The sequence below is a fragment of the Rhincodon typus genome, chromosome 28, assembly GCF_021869965.1.
Source record: "Rhincodon typus isolate 14 chromosome 28, sRhiTyp1.1, whole genome shotgun sequence".
NCBI classification, from domain to species: domain Eukaryota; kingdom Metazoa; phylum Chordata; class Chondrichthyes; order Orectolobiformes; family Rhincodontidae; genus Rhincodon; species Rhincodon typus.
The window spans coordinates 713,659-727,038 of record NC_063359.1 but is presented as its reverse complement, the minus strand read 5'-3'; the positions used below and the strand labels follow the sequence as shown (position 1 = coordinate 727,038).

Sequence of the window (13,380 nt, the reverse complement as noted above, 5' to 3'; positions counted from 1 at the left end):
TGCTGCTTGGCCTGCTGTGTTCATCCAGCTCTACACCTTGTTATCTCTCTTCATAGGGTTGGTGTGGACATGATGGGCCAAATGGCCTGCTTCCACACCATAGGGATTCTATGATTTCTAGGGAATCTATAATGAGGTTCTAGCCAAGAATAAGCAAAAATCATATATTAGATATAGACAACTGGGAGCAAATGAATCTCTTGACGAGCATAAAGAGCGTAGGGGCAATCTTAAGAGGGAAATCAGGCTGGAAAAGATGGGATATGAGATAGCCTTGGCAGATAAGGTTAAGGATAATCCAAAGAGATTTTAAGAGTACATTAAGAATAGCTAGATAGAGAATAGGGCCCCTGAAAGATCAACAAGGTCATCTATGTGTTAGGAGTTGGGAAAGAGACTAAATGAATATTTCATGTCAGTTTTTACTGTGGACATGGTCATGGAGGCTAGAAAACTCGGGGAAATAAATATTGATGTTTTGTCGATTGTTTACAATACAGAGAGGAAGTGCTACAGGTCACACAAAACATTAAGGTGGACAAATCTCCAGGACCTGATCAAGTTTATCTCAGCATATTGTGGGAAGTTAAGGAAGAAACTGTGGGCCTCCCAGCAGAAATATTTCTTTCATCTATAATGACAGGTTAGATGCTGGAGGACTGGAGGGTTGCTGATGTTGCCTTTATTTAAGAAAGGCTGTAAGGAAAGGCCTGGGAAATATAGACCTGTCAGCCTGACATCGGTGGTGAGCAAGTTGTTGGAGGTGATTCTGAAAGATGGGATTTACATGTGTTTGGCGAGGCGAGGACTGATTAGGGATAGTCACCATGGCTTTGTGCATGGGAAATCATGACTCACAAACTTGACTGAAATTTTTGAGGAAGTAACTAAGAAAATTGATGAGGGCAGAGAGATAAATGTTGTTTATATGGACCTCAGTAAAGTTTTTGACAAGGTTCCACTTGGTAGATTAATTAGTAAAGTTAGATCACATGGGATTCACGGAGAGCTTGCCAATTGGATACAAAATTGGCTTTAGCAGGAAACAGGGTTGGAGGTGTGTTTTTCGGACTGGAAGTGTGTGACCAGTGGCATTCCACAGGGATCAGTACTAGGTCCATTTTTGTTCATCAATTATATATCAATTTGGATCAGAATATAGGAAGCATGGTTAGTAAGTTTGTGGATGACACCAAAATTGGTGGTACAATGGACAGTGAAGAAGGTTATCTAAGATTACAAAGAGATCTTGATCAATTGGGTCAATGTGCTGAAGAGTGGCAGATAGAGTTCAATCTGGATAAATGTGAGGTCTTGCATTTTGATAAAACAAACATGGGCAAGACTTATACAATTAATGATTGGGCACTGGGTAGTGTTGTAGAACAGAGAGACCTCGGGGTTTGGATATATAATTAATTGAAATTTGTGTCACAGGTAGACAGGATGGTTAAGAAGGCATTTAGCACACTTGCCTTCATTGCTCAGATCTTTGAGTATAGGAGTTGGGCATCATGTTGAGGTTGTACAGGATGTTGTTAAGGCCTCTTCTGGAGTACTGTGTGCAGTTCTGGTGGCCCTGCTATAGGAAGGATATTATTACATTGGATTGGGTTCAGAAAAGATTGGCCAGGATGGTGCTGGGAATGGAGGGTTTGAGTTATAAAAATAGACTGGATGGGCTGAGACTTTTTTCACTGGATCGTAGGAAGCTGAGGGGTGACCTTATAGAGGTTTATAAGATAATGAGGAGCACAGATACGGTAAATAACAATGGTCTTTTCTCTAGGGTGGAAGAGTGTAAAACTAGGTGACATACTTTTAAAGTGAGAGGTGAAAGTTTTAAAGAGGACATGAGGGCAACCTTTTTACATGGCAAGTGGTTTGTGTGTGCACTGTATGGCTAGAGGAAGTGGTGGATGTTGGTACAGTTACAACATTTAACAGACATTTGGTTAAGTACAAGAATAGGAAAGGTTTGAAGAGATATGGACCAAACGCAGACAAGTGGAACTAATTCCAGTCTCTTACAAGAAGCAGCTTGTTTAACTGCCACTGACTGCAGTAAAAGCTTTGGGCCTAAGCTTCGTGGGGAGAATTTGGCTGAGAAAGATTCACCTTGATTGGCTCAACATTTTTCAATTAGAAAATGGCTGCCTGAGTGAAGTCTTAATTAAATATCTGGAGGTTTTTCTGGAAGGTCTAGGGACAATCAAGGCTGTCTTGAGTGTTGACTAGGAAGCAATTCCACAAATCTGCAAGGCCCACCCAGTGCCATTTGCCTTATGAGTAAAAATGGAGACAGAAATAAGAAGGCTGGAAAGTGAAGGAAGCATCAAACCAGTCCAGTTTGTTGAACGGGCAGAACCAGCTGTATTGATTGTGAAGCTCAACGGGTCAGTTCCCCTTTGTGGGGTTTTTAAGCAAATGGTAAACTCTTTTATGCAGTTGGATAAATAGCCAATCCCTCACATAGAGGATTTACACACAAAGCTGGCTGGGTGCTTCCTTCATGAAGTTGGACGTGAGCCATGTGTACTTGCAATTATGGTTAGATGAGAATTTCCAGAAGTATGGTACAATTAATACCCATAAAAGTTTGTACCATTATACGAGACTGCCGTTTACGGTATCATCAGCTTGTAAGTCAGTTGCAAAACATCTACATATAGTTCTAAATATAGTTCTTCCCTCATCTCAAAGACATATTCAGGTTTGTAACTCATCTTTGGAAACTAATACTCTATATACACCACATGAATCCCTTACCAACAATTAGGACAGCATATTACATAGGGAGCAAGGGTGACTGTCCCCAGTAAAGGTCACTACCAGATACTAGCTGGACTCCACCAAGGATCATCCAGGGGTTTCCGAAATGTTGGCGAGCAGTTATGTCTGGTGGCCAAAATTGGTTATAGACATAGCCGTGTTGGTGGGGCAGTGCCTGCCCAGAGTGCCAATAAAGTCAAAAATTACCACCAGCAGCTATCGCACATTCGTGGGAATAGCCGAATAAACCCCAGGCTTGGTCACACATCGATTATGCCGGTCCTTTAATGGGCTCAATGTTCTTAGACATTGTGGACGCCCACTCAAAGTGGTTGGACATGCATAGAATTCATTCGTCAAACATGGCTGACGATAGAAAAGCTGCGTGCATCTTTTGAAATACATAGAGTTCCAGAAGTGCTCGTCATAGATAACAAGCCATCGTTTACCAGCAGGAAATTTGAGCATTTTCTAAAGTTGAATAGTATTTGACATATAAGGACAGCTCCATACTATCCATCATCCTATTGTCTGGCAGAAAGAGCAGTCCAAAATTTGAAGTGAGGCTTAAAGAAGCAGCCTACTAGATACTAAAATGCCCCAATTCCTACTTGATTATAAGTCCACCCCTTATGCAACTACAGGGACAGCTCCAGCACAGTTGCCAATGGGGAGAAGACTCCACACCAGATTAAATCTGATCTTTTAGGACCGGAGGGGGCAGGAAGGAGATTGAAACGGCATCAGGAACGCCAATTACAAACACAAGACTCAGCTATGTGAGAGAGACATTTTACTTCAGCAGATGAAGTTTGGTGTAGGAATCATGGGAAGGCATGGTCAATGCGAGGTCAGGTCCAGTGACATATAAATTGTGGGTAGGTGCGATGGTCCTGAACAACCATGTGGACTATATAAAAGCTGCAAACTCACAAACTGTGCAGAAGCAAAACGTGCCCAGCTCCTTGGAACAATCAAAAAGACTGGTGGAACCTGTGGGTTCTCCCTCTCTGTCAAGTGTTGAAGACGCCTCAGAATCTGAGATGGATTCGGCGGATGTCGCTACCTCAATGCCTTTGCCGCCTGAAGAGGAGAATGAATTTCTTCTGAGACATTTCAGTCATAAGAGGCGAGTTACTATGCATTACATGCTGCCCGTATCCAAGGAAGAACCTGACCCGGTGCTAAAATGTCCTAGGAAGAGGTACAAAAAAACAAACCAGCCTATGTCCTTGGACTCAAAAAGGGAGGGATGTAGTGTTTGTAACGAGGTCAACCAGGTGAGCTGGTTTGAATTCCCTGATTGGGGCTGATAATCTGGTCCTGGCTGACAGTTTAGAATAGGAGTGTCCGATATCCTGTTTGCTCTGAGACCTAGCCCTGAAGGAGCTGGATCAGTGTCAAGGACTTTCCATGTGTAAATAAAGCATGACTTGGTGATGGGATACTGGCCTCTGTGGAGTTATTTCAGCTTCCTTACCTCAGGATGAATACACTCTTCTTAAAGGGTATATCACCAATTTCTACAAGATTGTCTGCTTATACCACAGAATCTCATGACAAAATATTAAGCCAAACTTTGGAGTTTAGAAGAATGAAACTTGATCTCATTCAAACATATAAGATTCTGAGAGGCTTGTCAGAGAGAATGTTTCCTACGAGTGGAATGCTGAGGAACTAGGAGGCATTGTCTTAGAACTAAAGGACTGCCAGTTTGAGCTTAAATTATGAGAAATGCCTTCATCAGAGGGTGTGAATCTTTAGAATTCTCTAGGTCAGGGGTTTGCACATTTCAGTTGTTGAATATGTTCTAGATTATGGTCAACAAATTTTTGGATTTTAAGGGAATCAAAGGGCATGTGGGTCAAGCATGACAGTACAGTTGTGGTCAATAATCAGCCAGAATCTTACTAAATGATAGGAGTAAGCTCACAGAGCTGATGGTCTACTGCTTTGTGTGCTCAAGTTCCTAACAGTATTGATCTTCACTGCATTTCCACTATTATGCACTGGGATACTGCAAGAATCACCCAATACATAATATTCTATCTATAAACCACTTGAACTCCTTGATTAGCTTAGAACCATCCCAGGAATTATTACTTTCTCTATAAAACAAAACCAAAAACTTGAGTAGACTGCAGCTTGTACTCACCAACTTACAAAAGATCTGCAATTCTAAATATAATTCTTCCCTAATCTCTAAGACATACTCAGTTTGTAACTCATCTTTCGAAAATAATTTTCTTTGTAAACTACATGAATCTCTCTCCAACAATAAGGACAACATGTCTTTAGATTCTCTCTTTACATAAGAAATATGAGTTGGAGCAGACTATTTGCATCTTATAGTTCACTCTGTTAATAAACAAGATTAAGAACAATCATATCTCTCAACTGTACCTTCCTGTATTAGCCATAACCTAAAACTATTGATCCCTGTTGTGATGAAACTAAACTACAATGCTTTCACAGCTCTCTCTGGAAGAGAATTTGAAAGATTTACAACACTTGAATGAAGAAATCTCTCCTCAGCTTAGCCATAAATTGCCGACTCTTTATTCTGAGTGAGCCTGTGTAGTAGATTCCCTGGACAGGGAAATAATTCCTAACCATGAAGTCTCTTAAGAATTTTATTGTTCCAAATCCCAGAGAATAGAAGCAAAGCCGACTCAATCTCGCAAGACAATTCTTTCATCTCAAGAGCTAGTCAAATTAACTATTGTTGTACTCCCTCGGGGTAAAGTATGTTCTCCTTAGGCAAGGAGATCAAGAACATAGGAACCAGGAGCAGGAGTAGGTCATCTGGAATAAGATCATGGCTGTTCTTTTCATGGCCTCAGTTTCACTTACTCGCCCTCTCACCATAACCCTTAATTCCTCTACTACTCAAAAAATTCTCCATCTTAACTTTAAAAGCATTCAATGAGGAAGCCTCAACTACTTCACTGGGCAGGGGAATTCCACAGGTTCACAACCCTTTGGATGAAGAAGTTCCTCCTCAATTCAGTCCTAAATCTGGTCCCCCTAATTTTGAGGCTACACCCTCTTGTTCTAGTTTCACTTGCCAGTTGAAACAACCTCCCTGCTTCTGTCTTCATAATTTTATTTGTTTCTACAAGATCCCCCCTCATTCTTCTAAATTCCAATGAATATAATCCCAGTCTCCTCATAAGCCAACCTTCTCAACTCTGGAATCAACCTAGTGAATCTCCTCTGCACCCCCCCACCAGTGCCAGTACATCCTTTCTCAAGTGAGGAGACCAAAACTGCACGCAGTACTCCAGGTGTGGCCTCATCAGCACCCTATACAGTTACAACATAACCTCCCTGCTTTTAAACTCAATCCCTCTAGCAATGAAGAATGAAATTCCGTTTGCCTTCTTAATTACCTGTTGTACCTGCAAACCAACCTTCTGCAGTTCCAGCACAAGAACACCTAGATCCCTCTGTACAGTAGCATGCTGCAATTTTTTACCATTCAAATAACAGTCCCTTTTACAGTTATTCCCAACAAAATGGATGACTTCACATTTATCTCCATTGAATTCCATCTGCCAGACCTTCGCCCACTCACTTAGACTATCTATATCCCTCTGCAAACTTTCAGAGTCCTCTGCACACTTTGCTCTACCACTCAAACGTGCATGTCATGTGGCCCTGGCATGGTGTCACCAATACCCTACATTATTGTCATACTCTCATACTCTAACTGCTATGTAAAAAGGCAAACATACAATTTTAATTTCCTAATAGCATGCTGTACCAATGTGTTTGTGGGACATCTTGTGCCAAAATGGGTAGTGTCCTTTCTTCTGGGTGAAAAGCTCCAGGTTCGAGTCACATGTCAGGACTTGTTGGCCATGGAAAGTGTGTTTGCAATGTGGCCAAATAGGATGATTTTCAGCCTGTAAATTCTTCCAAAACAGCTGTTGGCAGGTGGAATGCGTAGGAGATTGTCCTGTTTAGCCACTCTGCAGAGGGCAATGGAAAACCAACCTTGGAAATGAGGATGGAAGGTAAAAACAGAGAGCACTGCCTGTTCATTTACAATGATTCATGCATCAGGACATTCAGGTCCCTCTGAATGTAAACCTTTTCCAGTCTCATCATTCAAAAATATTCTGCAAATATTTTTCCAACCAGAGTGGACAACTTCACATTCCACTATGTTGTATTCTATTGCCAACTCACGCCCACAACGTCTTATTCCTCTGTAGTTTTGTTGCTTTCTAATTACCAATTACTTTTCTACCTGATGTTTTATTCCCAACACATAAAGATACATTGCACTTGAACCCCTCATGTAATTCTCTCATAGATTTTAAGTAACTGGTCCAAGAACGGATCTTAATGGTGCTTTGACAGTTACACCCTGCCAACCAAAAATAGCCTGTTTATTTCTACTTTTTATTTTCTATTCAATGACTAATTCACAATCCTTTCTTATATATCACCCGCAATCGCATGAGGGATTTTGGGGAAGATGGTGGTGTGGTGTTAATATTAGTTGTGTAGTAACTCAGATACCAAGGTCAATGCTCTGAGCACAGCACCACAGCAGCTGGTGGAACTTAAGTTCAATGAGTAAATCTGCAATTTTAAACTAGTCTCAGTAGTAGCAACCATCATAGCTATCATGGATTGTTGTAAAAATCCAACTGGTTTACTAATACTTTTCCAGAAAAGAAATCTGCCATCTATAAGTGACCACAGCAATGTGGTTGACTCTTAAGTGCTCTCTGACAAGCCCTGGCAAGCCACTCAGTTTAAGGGCAGTTAGAGTTGATTAAAACACTAGCTACTTCCTCAAAAAATTCAATAGATTTGTCAAATATGATTTCTTTGTCATAAATTGATGTTGTTTGTGCAATCAGATTATGATTTTCTTAATGCCCTGTTCCTTGTCCTTAATGGTAGATTCTAGCAGTTTGCCAACTGCTGATGTTAAGCCAACTGGTCTATAGCGTCCTGTTTCTTTTTTCTTGTTTTCTTAAATTGTGGGGTTATGTTTGCTACCTTCCAATTCCTAGAAACTGTTTCAGAATTTAGGGAAAAACGAAAACCAATTCATCCATTCTCCCTCCATCTCCCCCTTTTAAAAGACCAGGTCCAGTGTGGTTGCAGTCACTTCATTCCATTAAGTTCTCTGGTATTCGTTCTTTACTGACACTGATTTTGTACATAAAATGTCCCAAGCCATTTGACAGGAACCAGTCAAAAATTTAATATGGAATCACATAAAAAGATATTTGGCCAGATAACCACAAGCTTGGCAAATGGGGCTGTTTTACAGAGTGTTTGACAGACTGGTGAGGCAGAAATGTTTAGGAAGTGAATGCCAGAGATTATGTTGTTCTCCTCACTCCGGCAGTGAGTAGATTGGTCTTGTTTGCTGAGAGTTCCAGACCTCAAACCAATTTTCAAAATGCTTATTGACATTGTGGTGAGTAAAGTGATCTGAATGCCATAAGCATTGAAATCCTATGGATTCCGGCATATTGCTCACTCTCAGCCATTTGTTATTCTAAAATGAAAACTCTTTAACTCTTCAGTTTGATTCCAGGCTGTAACTCCATATGATTTCATATATTAATCATCCAATCGGATTCCAACCTGTAACTCGCAGCTGGGCATATGTCCCTCTTTATGTAAATTACCAAATCTCTTCACTTGGATTCCAGCCTTAACTCACTCCCAGGAGCCTGTTATACTTTATGTAACCATGCATACTCCTAGATTAGATTCCAAACTGATATGCACCCTGGTATTCAGAAATCACTAGACTGATATACAATTTTAATTTCTGATAACACAGAGATTTACTCGTTCAATTAGACAGCACACTGCAGCACCGGACATCTTGGCTACTTCTGAAGAAGGGTCTAGGCCCGAAACGTCAGCCTTCCTGCTCGTCTGATGCTGCTTGGCCTGCTGTGTTCATCCAGCTCTACACCTTGTTATCTTGGCTACCTAACACGGTCTATGCAGCTCATTCTAAATGTGATCTGTCATGACAGCACAATCAATTTCTATTTAAAACCAAAACAGACAGTGTAAAACTAAAAGAAAGGGTTTTCAAAATGACAAAAAAAAGCACAGATCTTGTTGAATGGGAAAGATACAAAGACCAGCAAAGGGCCACAAAGCAACTTATAATCGCTACTAGAAGGGATTATGAAAGGAAGCTTACACGGAGAATTAGAGTCCATTAAAAGAAATTTTATAGTTACATAAGAAGAAAGCAAGTAGTCAGGGGCAATGTTGGCCCACTAAAGACTGATATTGGGAATATTATCAATGACTACGGAGAAATGCAGACATGTTGAAAAATTACTTTGCCTCAGCATTTACATTAGTAAAGGAGGACCACTTGACAGAAGGCCTGAGAAAATTCATAGTGGATCAGGAACAGGGACTGAATAAAATTAATGTATGTAAAACATTCATAACGAGGAAATTTATGGAATTAAAGAATTAAAACCCCCCAAGAACTGATGATTTCCATCCAAGAATGATAAAGGAAGTAGGGAGTACATTGCCCTACTATAACCTTTCAGAGTTCCGTCAATACAGGAATTGCCCCTCTGCAATGGAAAATTACACATCACTCTGCTGTTTAAGAAGGGCAGTAGAGGAAAATTGGGAATTACAGTTCAGTTAGTTCAACATCTATGGTGGGGAAATTGTTGGGAGTCTATAATCAAGGATGGGATAACTGAACACTTCAAAGATTTTCAGTTAAGCAGGGAGAACCAGCATGGATTCATGATAGGCAGGTCGTGCATGACAAAGCTCAGTGAATTTTTTGAAGTAGTGACTAAGATAGCGGACAACAAATGTCTACGGATAAAAAAAGAACTGTGGATGCTATAAATCAGGGATGAAAATAGAAATTGCTGGAAAAGCTTAACAGGTCTGGCAGTATCTGTGGAAAGAAATCAGAGTTAACGTTTTGGCTCAAGTGCTAAGGAAGTGTCAATGACCCGAAACATTAACTCAAATGTCTATGGATGCTTTTTATATGGATTTCCAGAAGACGTTTGATACTGTTAGCTAAAGATGAAGTGCACGGATTGAGGATAAGTTACTGATATGGCTGGAAAATTGGTTGAATGGCAAGTGACAGAAAGTAGGGATAAAGAATAGGTACTCAGATTGACAGTATGTGACCAGTGGTGTCCCAAAAGGATCGGTTCTAGGCCCTTGATTATTCATATTGTTTAGTAATGACTTGGATAATGGCACAGAAAGACTAATATCCAAATGTACTGATGACACAAAGTTAGACGACATTGCAGACGGTATAGTTGATAGCATAAAATAAAAAAGGGATATTGATAGATAAATGAGCAAAACTGTGGGAGATGGAGTTCAATGTAAGCAGGTGTGAGGTTTTCCATTTTGGACCAAAAAAGAATAGATCAGGGTACTTTTTACATGATATGAAGTTCAATACAATGGACGTCCAAAGATTTTTGAGTGTTCAGGAACATTGATGTTTAAAATTCGATGAACAGGTGCAAAAATAATCAAGAAAGATAATGGAATTCTGGCCTTGATATCGAGAAGACTGAAGTGTAAGGACACAGAGGTTATGTTGCAGCTATACAAAACTCTTGTTACACTCCATATGGAATATTGTGAGCAGATCTGGGCACCACATTTTAGGAAGGATATATTGGCTTTGGGGGGAAGGAGTACAATGTTGGTTTGCAAGAATGATGAAACAAAAAACAGAAAATTGCTGGAGAAACACAGCAGGTCAGGCAGCATCTGTGGAGAGAATGCAGAGTTAATGTTTCAGGTCCACTGACACATTTTAAGAATTTCCAGCATCTGCAGTTCTTTGTTGTATTTGCAAGAATGAAACCTGGACTTTATAGGTTAAGTTAAGAGGAGAGATTATAAAAATTAGGTCTGTTTTCTCTAGAATTTAGAATGCTAGGGGTGGTCTAATTGAACTTTTCAAGATAGTAACAGGAAAAGACAGTGTGGATAAAAAGAAACATTTTCCACTAGTTGGAGATTCTAGAACTAGAGAGCATTGTCTAAAAGTTAGTCTAAAAATGGCCAGACCATTCAGGAGAGATATTAGGAAGCACTTCTACACATTAAAGGTGGTAGAGGTTTTGAACTCTCTTTCACCAACTGTAGTTGATGCTAGATCAGTTTTTAGTTTTAAATCAGTTAGATAAATTATTGTTCAGCGAAGGTATTAAGGGACATGAGCCAAAGGTAAGTATTTGGAGTTAGGCCACAGTTCAGCCATGATTTCATTGAATGACAGAACAGGCTCGGGCGGCTGAATGGCCTTCTCCTGATCCTATGTTCCATTTAAAATCAGTTCCCCTCTTCATACGTGATGTGGACTTGTTGCAATCCAATTGTCACACTGTTGTTTGGGTGAGGAAGGGAATTCATTATTACAGAGCCTTCTGACTCACCCTAAATTTGAATGAAGAATATGAATTGTGACCATTAGATTGTGCGCACACTGCGTCTAACAGGAGCATGAGCATCATGGAAGTCTATCCCAGGTTCTGTTTTGCAGGTGGGTTATCTCTTCATTCACTTCCTACATATTAGACTGAAATGGCAGCGTGTACTACAAGCTGAATGCCCTGAGATTACTGTAGGGACAGGTACCAAGAGAACTATCCCAGAACTGGTTAACAGGTGGGTGTTTCGGGCTCGGGAGATGTGGTGAAAGGGTACCCCAGGGATTGATGCTGTAAGCAATGATTCAGTCAGACCCATGGCTGAACAGCTCACATAACTGCTTTATATTTGACTGTATTTGTTCTGGACTGTTCATCAATCCAAGAGATTTAAACAAATTCTCATAATTTTTATATGTAATTTAATCCCCTGATTATAAATCCAGCTACTTGTGAGTATACTTTAAATATGTATTTTGAGAAATAATGTAGAGAAAAAATGCTTAATTCTTGTCACATTTCTGATTATGTAACTGATTTATTTTCTCTGCTATCCTTTCTACATAAGGATCTTGCTCGGAAAACGATGATATTTGGAGCACAGGGTAAGGAAGAATTTGCCTTCAGGTGCATCATTAACACAACTCAATCAAGTTGGGAACAGCAAATGTCACACGATTGGGTAAAGCACAGCATAGGGTATAACTCTGGACACTACACGAACAGCACTACGATTAACAATAGGTACAGCCTGAATTCAGCAGAATGACAGCTCTGGGTAAATCACTGGGTGCCCTTGGAAGGTGTATGAGCTGAGAAGTACTGCACAATAGTGCTAGAAGGTACTGGATATGTTCCTTTTACTCACTTAAGCAGCTGATTCCTGGTATATTTCAGCTGGAAGTAGCTCTACTTCCTGATCACTTCCATTTCATGGGGCTGGATTTGGTCAAACTCACAGTTACCATCCAGAGTTCTGCTGGTGGCTGAAGTGAGACAGTCAGTCCACAAGTGTCCAAGGGGATAAAGACAGGCAGAAATCAGAAGGTTCTTAACTGTTTACAGTATGGACGGATTAAATATTGTGAAAAGGACACAGCCTCCCCGACAGTTGGAGGGAAAGCTCAGTCCGAAGGAAACTGCTCGGTGCTTCACTTGCTGTCTCACTGTGTGGCACTAACTTGGAACCGGCTGTGAGGCCACTGACCCTCCTCTCTTTTACAGGAGACGATGAACTTCTGGTTGTTCCGACAAAGTGTAGCTGGAAATACAAGAAGAAAACAGTGAGAACAATGAAGGAAATAGTCATTAAAGTGATGATTTTAAGTGATCCATCGAACACTTTGTACGGACTGATCCTAAATGCAACTGGTAGAAAGAAAGGAGTTTACACAATTTCACGCTCAGTATTGTGACCATGCTTTCAAACTAACTGATCAATAAAATTCTGTAATTGAAAATCATCAAGTCACCAGGGCGTGGACTGTTCAATATGCAAAATGCCGATCGATATAAGAAGTTCCTGCATCCTGTGACTGGATACTCATTTTGGTTATTCAATTTTTTGCGCAGAAACTAATAGGGGTCTGAGCAATATGGGCTCTGGCGAGACATGTTGGAGATTTGGGTGAAAAGTTAGGTGAGGCCCATCTTGACCTTGGGAGTATCTCATTCCTTCCTTCTTTCATACTTTTGAAAAATGACACCAGCATAACCTAGCAGGCGCTTGATTGATACCATGTCCACATACATCCAATTCCTCCACCACTGACGCTCAACAGCAACAGTGCGTACTATGTACAAGATGCACTGCAGAAATTCATCAAAAATCCTGAGGCATCATTTTCAAAACTCAGGACCACATCCATCTAGAAGGATAAGGGCATGAAGTACATGAGAACACCGTCAGCACTTCTACGTTCCCCTTCAAGTCACTTACTATCATGCAAACTAAATCGCCGTTCCTTTACTGTCGCTGGGTTAAAGTCTTGAAATTGTCAAAGGCATTGTGGATCAACCTACAACACATAGGCTAAAGAGGTTCCAGAAGGCAGCTCGCCCCCACCTTCTCAAGGGCAAGGAATAATGGGCATTGATGGGCAATAAAATGCTGGTGAGCCAGCGACATCCACATCCGAGTGAATAGAAAAGGTATAATTTTATAAAA

At 40.5% G+C, this 13,380-nt stretch overlaps 1 protein-coding gene across 1 annotated transcript in view; it reads left to right on the top strand.

The window, feature by feature from the left end:
• Window positions 1-12,676, top strand: part of LOC125486408 (protein AMBP-like) — a 27,743-nt gene extending 15,067 nt beyond the window's left edge. The window contains exons 6-7 of the mRNA XM_048613834.1: window positions 11,782-11,818; window positions 12,438-12,676. Of these exons, the coding sequence (XP_048469791.1) occupies window positions 11,782-11,818; window positions 12,438-12,447 (47 nt within the window). The 3' untranslated portion in view covers window positions 12,448-12,676. The remainder of the gene's footprint in view (window positions 1-11,781; window positions 11,819-12,437) is intronic.
• Window positions 12,677-13,380: the final 704 nt, after the last annotated feature.